This window comes from Trypanosoma conorhini (assembly GCF_003719485.1).
Source record: "Trypanosoma conorhini strain 025E chromosome Unknown Tco_14.4_contig_00076, whole genome shotgun sequence".
Taxonomy (NCBI): domain Eukaryota; phylum Euglenozoa; class Kinetoplastea; order Trypanosomatida; family Trypanosomatidae; genus Trypanosoma; species Trypanosoma conorhini.
In genome coordinates, this window is record NW_021704157.1 from 17965 (window position 1) to 28303 (window position 10339).

Consider the following 10339-nt stretch of genomic DNA (forward strand, 5'->3'; position numbering starts at 1 on the left):
TCTGTCCAAAATTGATGGTATTCGTCACCCCGACACATCCCCACTACAAGACACACGCGCGTGGAGAAAAACAAATACAATTTTAAGTACATTTGAACAAGGCGTCGCACTCCCGCCTTCCGATACATGTGCGGCACTCACTGCTACCCCAATATGAAGTACAGTAAACCCCCTCAATGACCGCATACGCTCAATCCCTTTCACAGACTCAACGTTTTTATACAGATCTTTCCTCCAGCTGTCCATCCTGCTCGTGGACATCATGCTGCTCCTCGGCTTGTGCGTCATGCTGCTCCTCGGCTTGTGCGTCATACTGCTCCTCAGCGTAAGCACCCTCTTGCTGCTGATGCTCGTTCTCTTTGAGGTCATCCTGTCGTTTCACGTCAGTTTCAGATTGTTCTTGAACAAGGGACGCAGCCATAACGGTTTCTATGTTTGCTGATGGGGCAGCTACTTCCTGTGTCGCCTCGGAAACCAATTTGCAAGCCCCTCCTTCCAGTGCTTCACACACAGCATCCTTTGGTTCAAAAGCCGAAGGCCCACGCGAGGTGAGCGACGCTGAGGAAGGTCTATTAGATGGACAAGGCGCTACAGTTGCGTCGTGCGAGGACAAGTTTCCCGATGTGCGGTGCTGGGCCTCTACGCTGTCGTCATCGGCAGTCGCCGTTTTGTTTTCTACTGCATCCGCTTCGCTAGAGGCGAGCAAACGACCAACGCCACTGTGGCCCGTAGTATCTGACGAGGGAGGGGGGCGTTGTGGTGGCGGGGCTCCCTCCTGTGAGGCCTTGGCGGCAGACGCAGAAGCAGAAACGGCGGCGGCGATGGCGCGTCGCATGGCCTCCGACTCCAGCGGGGCGATGATGCGAAGTGAAAGATTTACTGCGGGCTTGTCGCCACTGTCCACCATCGTCTCCTCCCGACCGGCGCCGGCCTGCGCCCCCCTGAATGGGGGCGTCGGAAGCTCCATCGACGCAATGACTCCCTCGCGCTGCTGCGGCTCCTCCCAGTAGTCTGCCGGCACCTCCGCCAGGGAGCGAGGCTGCCCCAGCACAAATGTTGCGGGAATCTTGGCCTCCGCCGCCACGCTCGGCGCCACGACCGGCTCCACAGCCCAGCGCGACGACTGCGGCACACGGACACCGCCCAAAACGGACTGCATTGGCAGCACCGGCATCACCTCGCGGAGGTGCTCAGCCCACAACCGCCGGTCTCCCTCGCGGCAGTACAGCCATTCCTCCGCCACGTTTTCCCTCGCATTCCTTGCTGTGCCGGGCTCGTTGCCAGGAGGAGCACCCCCGTCAACACCGCGCTTCACCTCGGGCTTACGACTACCTGTGGCAGACGCCGAATTGTTGACAGCAGTAGTATGGGCAGTCGCAGTATCCTCTCCGCTGCCGTAAACCAACCCGTCCGCAAAAACGAATGCCCCCGACACGTTGCGCCCATCCTCCCAGACGCCACGATATTGGCCACCGCCTCTCTCTGCAGTAAAAAACAAGGTTCCATGGCCATGCATGCGGCCGTCCTTAAATGCACCGACGTAGGTGTCGCCATTGGCGAAGGTGTAGACCCCTTGTTCGTTGAAACGTTTCCCGTCGGGAGTCGTCTCCCCTCGATAGCTGCATCCAGTGTAAAACATAGGCTGCGGCTAACCAACACGTGTTAGCTTCAGCAAGAATATAATTACTATCACGATTTTTTTTCCTTCCCAATCTGCCCTGTCCAACTTACACTCCTGCCAGGTATGTATGAGGTGTTTACACGTGTGTATATTGATTCCTTCTTGTTTGAGCCGGGGTGCACAGACTTGGCCTGCCGTCAAAACGAATGTACGGGGGTTCAAGGGAAAAACAGAGTTGACAGCTTACTAGGTCCATAGCTGCACACAAGCACATATGGAGAAGGATAGTGACGCATGCCTCATAGCCGTGGGCCGATAGCAATATACTTGCATGGTCCACGTCTATTACAAGTGTTGCGTGTATGTACGTGCACACAAGCATCTGGCTGGATAGATGCGTGCGTTGTGAATGCGTGTGTGTATAAAAGGCGTCACCCAAAGCGAAAACACACACACAACAGCAACAACACGTAAACGTCAAAAAGAAAGAAAAATAAAAAACGAGGGACAAGACACTCGGCACGTGGTGTTTGTTCACCATAGATGTTCCCCCACACCTCTTTTTCGCCTGTGGATCTGCCGTTGATAGGCGCAGAAGGGGGAGTGGAGAGGGTAGGGAGTGAGTGGGTTGCAACTTCGCCCCTACACCTGCTCCCCACCCCGAAAGCCCACACGCACGCACACAAATAAATGCCTACACAGGCATATTCGCACAGGCACTGATGTGTTCTTGTACTTCAGGTGCCAAACACGTCGGGCGTGGCCCCAGCCCAACAAAGTGGCATAAAACAAAACATAAAAAAAAAAGGGGGGGGGGCAGTCGCTAGAAATGAGAGCCAACGACTGCGCCCAACTGACTGAAGAGCTGGGGATGAGAAGCAGCAACTACCGCAGAAAAAACAACGAGGGAGACAACAAGAAACATTCAACAAACGTGGCGGTGAAGAACAAACTCCTAACTGACCTCTATGACCATCAGCACGGTGCGCCTCAGAGCACAGTCGCTACTTCCGCCTCTGCCGCACGAAGGTGCCGCCAAAGGCGCTCTCAATGCTGTATGTCATGTACAGGAATCCATCGGTGTCCTTCCTCTGCGCATAGAGGTCGCCCACACAGGCGCTATTTGGTAGGACGGTATCGTCTATAAACAAAAAGACCGCCTGCTCCGCCTCAAGCACCAGTCGAGTACGCAGAAGAACCATGAGCTGCTGCATGGATGCGTCGCCAGGGACGAGAAACTTGCTACAGTCTAAGTCCCGCAGCACACGGTAGCGGTCTGAGATAGCGCCAGCGCCCAGCGCCGTGTCACTTGATGCGGGTTCACATACAATCGGGACATGCTGCGGGAAGCGGCCACGGATGGTCAACACCTCCTTCTGGCGCTCGGCAAAAGTGTGTGTGCGCTGATAGCGATATCTGCGTGACATGCTCGGCGAGGCTCCCAGCAAACCAAAAAGAGAAATAACAGTAACGACAGCTGACAATAATAAGTTCTACTGGCCAACGTGTGGAAGTATATTTGTACAGAAGCGAAAGCTGCCCAATAACGGTGTGCGTCGCTGCTAATCGTGGGGTTGCTCGTCAGCTACGGCCACTAGCTAGCGGGGGGAACGAGTCAAAAGCCCGGGAGAAAATGACGTGGAGGGGGATGGGGGGCTGCGGTGCTGCGGCACGGGAGAAAACAGCGCGAGGGCGATGCGGCGCCCTGCGACGAGGGAAGAGGAGACGGGGCAGTGCAGCATAATCGACACTTTCACGTAAACGACAAAAAGTTTTGCGGGAAAAGGCAGAGGGGGGGGGGGGAGAGAAAAAAAAATGGGCTGAAACGCAGCGGCAGCTGACAGACGCCCCTCCAGAAAGACACGCAGAAGCAAAAGAAAAAAGTCGGCAAGGAAGAAACGGGCAGAAGGAAGAAGAGACGCAAATAAAAACACCAGGGTAAGTAGAAAGCAGAACAATAACAATAATAGAGGCGGGTCCGGGCTGCCGAGGGAGGAAAAGCATGAAAAAAACACACACACACACACAAATACATCACCCTCAATTCCCTCCGCCCACCTCGCACCCTTCCTTGCCAAGAAATACATGTGGCGAACCAAACAAGCGAGGGATGAGAAAGGGCTTCATGGCTCGTGTAAGTCGAGGCACTTTATTAACGCCTCAGTGTTGCATACCCGCGGATTCAACTGCCTTATTTTTTGCTCTTCACTCCGTCATTCGCGTTGCTGAGCATTTTTTCTTTCGTGCTCTTTCCCTTCACCCTCTCGCCGTCGGTGTGCGTCCGCAGAGGAGGGAGAGACCGGCTGCGATGTAGGTGCGGCGAGAGAGAGAGAGAGAGAGCGGAGGGTGAGGAAAAAAGCGGGTGCGTGGTGGTAGCCACGGGCGTCGCTGCGGGTGGGCGTCCGTTTGCGGGACACGCCGCACACCTCGTCCTGTTCGCACCCGCCCAGAGACACATGCAAGAAAAAAAAAAGAGAACGCCCAAACTAAGTAATAACGATGGGAAATTTATGTACATCATTGAAAGAGAATGGAGATACATGCGTACAGCGCCAAACATAAAGCATAACAGGAATTGGACTGAAGACAAGAACAGCAGAAATAGGAAGCAAGGGGAAAGATACATGAAAGAAAGAGTGTAAAAATTCGACAAATAAAAAGGAGGCGGTCATGCATAGATGCGTGCGCAGATGGATCATAAAAGCCAATTCCGCACAAGCACGCACCTATTTACATATACAGAGAGGAGGGTGACGCACCGCAAGCCATATCATCATCATCAGTCATCATTTCCCATGGCTTGCGCTGAGCCGCGTATGCCCTCTATTCTGTTCCCTGACGCGCATTGCATCAAAGGCGTTACAGAGGTCGCACTTTGCGTGAATCCTCTCCACCCTCTCTTGTGTTGCGCACTGTGTAGGTTAAGGGACAGAAATAAAAACAACAATAGATTCGGAACGCAGGGAAGCTATTTATAGTTGGCTGCACTCCCTGAGAGAGGGGAAGGGGCGAACGAGAATCAGGCAAACAATCTGCGCGCATGTCGAACTGACAGATATATCCTCCGCGTCCCCTCCTCCTCCCTCTCTCTTTCTCTCTATCGATTTCCCTCCGCTTTCTCTGGGTTTGCTACTAATTTTGATTTTCCTTCGCTGTTTCAGATTTATTCGTGTTTTTTTTTTCCGTCTTCCTTTTCATTAGTTCTTCCGGCCGAGGCGTGTGCCGCGGCCTCTGCATTCATCGCAGCAAGTTGCGTTGGCTAGAAGCACGAGAAAGAGCAAAACGGAACAGCGGCATTGCAGTGCGCTGGGCGGCGATGCAGCCCCCACGCAGAGCTCCCGCTGACGCAACACATATGATGGCGTCACCCGCGCTGGTAGCTGCGCCTCAGCGTGGGCTCCCCTGCCGAGGGCCGTCTCGCCCACTGGGTGCCACGACGGCACCGCACTCCGCGGCAGTGGCGGTGGCGGCGGCAGAAGTGTCGCCCAAAGCCGCCAGTTCTAACGACAGCAGTGGGGAGGAATGCAGTGCCGACGAGGATGCACGCTCCAGACGATTGGCGCCATCCCGCTCCTCACCCCCCTGTAGCTGCAGCAGGGACACGCCATCACAGCTCTTGTGTCCATCCTCGTCGCCGGCGTCGGCGGCGCCAGCATCGTCCGTCTCCGCCCCATCCTCAGCAAACCACAGCAACGACATCTCGCGCAGGCATCCAACGGCTTCCTGGTTGGCGGCGCAGCAAACACGGGCGTAGCCGTCCACTTCGTCGATGAGGCGCTCAATGACGCGGCGCATTCCCTCCGCGTGCCGGGTGTCGCGCTCCGCCTCACACTCCAGAAGGCATACCTCGTCCTCCAGCGTGCTCTGACGCAGAGCAAGGGAGTTGCAGCGTTGCCGCTCCATTGAAACGTCTACTGAGTGGCGCAAAACTTCACCGCACGCGACAGAAGAGCAGCCACAACGCAGACAATACACTTCTCCCAAGTTCCCACCTTCCACCGTCGGCGGCCTACACATTTGGTGCGATTCACCCTGGGCGCCTTCACTAAGACGCTGCAATGCCGCCCGCTCTGCTGCTCTTGCAACCATTAACAGGCCTGTGGTTTCATCCAGGTGCGCAAGCGTCCTGGCGTGCTTGTGAGTCATCTCCTCCTTCTCACGTAGCAGGGATGAGATGCGATGCGTAAACGAGCGACGGGCATCGTGTAACTGTCGTACTACACGTGATAATTCTGCCTGGAGCTCGCCACAATCCTTGTTGGCATCGTGTAGAAGGCGCCCGTAGCGCTCTACCCTCTCCTCCAGTTCTTCTACGCGGGCTGAGTCAGTCCCGAGGTGGTGGCACTGGAAGCTAGAGGAATGCTCCGCCGAGGTGTCCGTGCGGGTGTACGAATCCTCTGTGCCACTCGTTACAGGGGCCTCTGAAGAAGGGTTAGCCCCACCCACTTCCATGCCGAGCGTATACCGCAACGATGAATCACCTCCATTCACGGACAGCGCGGAGAGGGAGCCCGCCGCGGTGGCACTCTCGCGTGTACGCTGCACTGACCCATAGCGGCGCTGGCGCTCCAACTGGTGTCGCAGTTCACGCACTTCCTCCTGCAACGAGGCGATAGTCCAGCGCTGCGTTTCGCGGTCCAAATCCCACATTCGCTGCAGCTGCAGGACCTCCTGTTGACAGAGCTCCAATGCTTTCAACGCGGAAAACTCGGATGCCCGAGCCACAGCCAGCAGATGTCTGTCCATCTCGGCGCCAAATGATGGGAACACCGCCGTGGCGTCGTTGCCATCAACAGCGTCATAATTACTCTCTGCTGCCGTCACAGTCACGGATTTCGGCGTCACGGCTGTGGCGGATTCAGAAGCGGCGTTCGACGTCGCTGAGGAATTTTCATTCTCCAACTTCCCGGCGCCGCAGATTTGGTCCTTGCCGTGTGCCCTGCCCCGCCGCTCCCCCCAGAGCCCAGCGCCGTCTACAAAACCCCTCATGTGTCAGTCCTACCACGCCCCACGCCACCCACCCACCCACCCCCCAGTGGGAGATTTATTGCGCCCTACAAAAGAGGGAAGTGGGGCGCAAAAAAATAAATAAATAAATAAATAAATAAATAATAATAAACAAATAATAAAAAGAGAGATATCGACAGTAAAGACCGCGCCCTCCACTCCCAGGTTGGTTGCATACCTGCAAACTAAGCACCCGCGGCAGTACCTACTTCAGCAAATGAACACACGCAAGGAAGAACACACACGTTTACGACCACTCTCAAAGATATCAGACTCTTCTAGAATTCCCGTTCCGTCTCCCTCTCGCTGTTAGGCGCCGCCACCTCCCCCTCTGCTTATGTCCCCTCTGCGTCGTTGCATGCGTGTGTGTGTGTGTGTGTGTCACTGTGCAAGATGCGTGACAGAGGCCACAGGACACAGAGTGCCGATGCCGAAATGGGGAGAGGAAGCGACGGGCACCAGCCAAAAGATAAGAGAGAATGCCTGGGTCGTCCAACGGAGTTGCAAGGGAGCAAATTTTGAAGGCACACACCGTACACGCGCCCAAAATACAAGGAATACTGTAAGAATAAAAAGATAAACGCAAGCATACCACTGACTATTGGCGAGCCCCCACTTTGCCCTTCTCTCCGCCTTCACTGGGCGCTCACCCACACCCAGAAACATTGTCCCCTCACCTTCCTGTCAGTCTCTCTCCCCCACGCGAAGGAAAGAAAAAAAAAAGCAAAATGCACAATTCACGAACGCATGCCAACACTTCTACGTGCACACGGCTGACAGGATTCCTCCCGCTCTCTTTTGTTTCGAGTATTTTTTTTTACGAACAAACATCGTAAGCCTCGCCTGCTGTTCAACTGATTTTCATCGCACCCAGAAAAATAACGCGGCCGGACGGCACACCTAAAAGGGACACTGAAGCTACTACTCTTCAGCAATAAAGGCGCTACCGGCCTACCACGCACGACGACGAGGCGCGAAGACACCAAAGAACTGCAGAACACAAAGCTACCCGTTAAGCAAAAGAGGCTCGGACCCGCAGGAACACATGTGCAGAGTAACAGAGAGAGGGGAGGGAGTGCAACGGGGGCCACCGCATGCAGACGATAGCGACGTGTTGAGTAGGCGAGATGCGGTGTGGGTCAGACAGTGAAGGAAGCGACAGGGCCGGCCAGCAATTCACTGCGGAGGGGAAATACCTGCAACTCCCAAGCGGCGGCCAACTGCAACGCCGCCCATTCAAAAGCCCACACAAACACACTCGCCGAGAGAGCAATTAAAGCAATACCAAATCACACACAAAAAAAATACTATTCCTCTACAAGCAAATTATTCTAATAATTTCTTTTTCCCTCGCCATCAATACGAGCCTCAGCAGTCGTTAACCCAAAAGACATATTCCTGTTTGTAACAGACCGAATGGATGGTCCACTGCTAAACATTTAATAAGACTGTAAAACGTAATAAACCATAGAGGAGTGAGGGTGCCAACAACGACGCATACGGTCGGAAATTGATGTCCCACTGAGAAATTGATGTGAGCATAACGCACTGCCAATGGATACATACGAGCACACACATTCGAACATCCATAAGTAATCCTCCCAAAATGCATACATACATAAGAGTCCTTACACTTACACACACACATTTGAAGACCAAATACGCCTGCCTCGATTATTAAATCTTTGTACTTCATATTTTCTATCGCCATTTCTACTGTGTATTTCTTCTTCTCGCAGTTATTCAGGAGGCCTTCTTTGTGTGAGTTAAGAGGAAGAGGGGCAGTGTTTCGTCTCTGCATACATACATACATACATACATACTTACATTAGGGCCAAGTTCCTTTACTTGTAACACAATCCTCTTTCTGGTTTCATCACTCCTGCAGCAGCGCTGCGGCGACGCCGCACCCGAGGGAGGCTGGGGCGAATCTGTCCTACTCGCCCTCGTTGGACTCATCATCTTCCTCCTCGGCGGAGCGCAGCATTGCAATGTCGCGCAGCAGTTCCTTCGCGCTCGTCGCCGACACCTGACATCCACGTATGCGGGAGTCCAGCTCACCCATCAAATCCCCAATATTCCGGTTGAGCACATCCATCGCGTCGTCGTGCTGCCGCCCCTTCACTTCAAGCTCCATGGCGAGCGCCTCCTTTTCGCGCTTTAGTCGCTCCAACTGCTGTCGCATCGAACGCACAACACCTGCGTCGCCGCTATCCGGGGTGGTGCCTGGGGGCGCTTCCGCCGCGCGAGCATCGCCATAACCCTCCTGCAGGGGCAAAGAAAGGAGATCGAGCTGCCTCATGGCGCCCTCCAGTTCCCTCATCTCCTCATCATGTGCAGCCTGCAACTCAAACAGCTCCTGCTCCCGCCTCTCCAACGTCATCAACGCCGCCTTCTCGGCAGCACGCGACGCCTCCAGCAAACCGACAAACTCCTCCAGCTTCCCGAGTGTTTCGGTGTACTCCGTCCCCTTCACCTCGAGCTCCTCCATGAGTGTGGCGACCTTGTTGTTCAGCACCTCCATCGCCTCCCGATGCGCCACCGCGCGCTGCGCCATCTCCTGCCGCAGCGCGCCGTTCTCTTGCTCTAGAAGTGCAGTTTGCCGTTGAAGATCCGACACACGCTCTGCCTCACGTAACAGCCCCGCCACCTGGTTGTTCGACAGCATCTCCTGCGAGTAACGCACCGACTGCAGCAAGTTGCGATGGGCGTGTGTCATGCTTTCGAGGTCACGCACCTCAACATCTCGACGTCGCTCCAACTCCAACAGCGCCTCTTCGCGCTTGTAGAGGTCATTCCGGGCACTGCACTCTGCCTGTCGCGCCTCCTCCAACATCTGCATCATCTCCTCCGTCTTCTCCAGCATGTCCGTGTACTCAGTAGCCCGCTCATCCAGCTCTTCCAGGAGATCTAATTCGCGCCGTTGATGGGCGGTACCCAAAAACCTAAAGCCCTCCAACGCCCTCTCAAGCCGCAACGCCATCGCGGACTGCTCAAGCACAAGACGGGACATATACTCCTCCACCACTACATTTAACAACGGATCAACACCACATGCCTCAAGCTTACTCAACACATCCACCATGGCGTGCGCCCGCTCCAGCGCATCCTCCGCTGCCACAGAAGGGGAAATCAAACGCCTTACAGACATAAACGGGCAACGACTCAGGCGCCGATCGATCTCCTCCTCCGACAAACAAACATCATGAGAAACGCCCACCTCACAAAAAGAAGCATTTGCACCAAATTCAACACCGTCCACATCCTCAACACCCACACCAACTGCACTCGCCACATCCATCGTTACAGCACTCCGCAGTACTTCTAAATTCCCCACGAGCGCATCACCCAAGCCGAACAAACTCAAAGAACAACGATGCCTCGTACGAACAATATCCCCTAAACGAACACTAGGTTCAGCAGCAGTCAACTGTGAAAGAAGCTGCTCATTCTCTGCCCTCAGCTGCTCCAGTTGGCACTTCATAAATTCCACCTGGTCGTTCAGCTCGTTGAGCTCGCGAACCTTCTCCTCGTCCCCGGCGCGCAGCTGCTCATTCTCCGCCCGCAGCTCCTCCAGCTGCCGGTTCAGCTCCTCCGCCTGATCGTTCAGCTCGTTGAGAGATCGTGTCTTCACTTCCTCATGTGCATTGCGCACCTCCTCCAGCTCGCGCTCCCTGTCGAGAAGCTGCCGGTTCAACTCCTCCGCCCGGT

The 10339-nt window shown here is 55.0% G+C and overlaps 4 protein-coding genes across 4 annotated transcripts, besides 8 other annotated features; all 4 read right to left on the minus strand.

The window, feature by feature from the left end:
* Positions 1–217: 217 nt before the first annotated feature.
* On the minus strand, positions 218–1639 carry Tco025E_02062 (uncharacterized protein; the record flags this gene model as incomplete). Its single annotated transcript, XM_029368997.1, has 1 exon — positions 218–1639. The coding sequence occupies one exon, from the start codon at positions 1637–1639 to the stop codon at positions 218–220; it is 1422 nt and encodes a 473-aa protein (XP_029231013.1).
* A 986-nt stretch (positions 1640–2625) lies between these two features.
* Tco025E_02063 (Atg8-like protein 2) lies at positions 2626–3048 on the minus strand (the record flags this gene model as incomplete). Its single annotated transcript, XM_029368998.1, has 1 exon — positions 2626–3048. One exon carries the CDS (start codon positions 3046–3048, stop codon positions 2626–2628), a length of 423 nt encoding a protein of 140 aa, XP_029231014.1.
* A 584-nt stretch (positions 3049–3632) lies between these two features.
* Positions 3633–3659: a microsatellite.
* A 283-nt stretch (positions 3660–3942) lies between these two features.
* Positions 3943–3972: a microsatellite.
* A 415-nt stretch (positions 3973–4387) lies between these two features.
* Positions 4388–4411: a microsatellite.
* Positions 4412–4681: 270 nt separating this feature from the next.
* Positions 4682–4743: a microsatellite.
* A 265-nt stretch (positions 4744–5008) lies between these two features.
* Tco025E_02064 (uncharacterized protein) lies at positions 5009–6610 on the minus strand (the record flags this gene model as incomplete). Its single annotated transcript, XM_029368999.1, has 1 exon — positions 5009–6610. The coding sequence occupies one exon, from the start codon at positions 6608–6610 to the stop codon at positions 5009–5011; it is 1602 nt and encodes a 533-aa protein (XP_029231015.1).
* A 12-nt stretch (positions 6611–6622) lies between these two features.
* Positions 6623–6656: a microsatellite.
* A 47-nt stretch (positions 6657–6703) lies between these two features.
* Positions 6704–6751: a microsatellite.
* A 236-nt stretch (positions 6752–6987) lies between these two features.
* Positions 6988–7010: a microsatellite.
* Positions 7011–8426: 1416 nt separating this feature from the next.
* Positions 8427–8457: a microsatellite.
* A 107-nt stretch (positions 8458–8564) lies between these two features.
* On the minus strand, positions 8565–10337 carry Tco025E_02065 (uncharacterized protein; the record flags this gene model as incomplete). Its single annotated transcript, XM_029369000.1, has 1 exon — positions 8565–10337. A coding segment is annotated over one exon (1773 nt), but the record flags the coding sequence as incomplete, so codon positions are not given.
* Between the last annotated feature and the right edge of the window lie 2 nt (positions 10338–10339).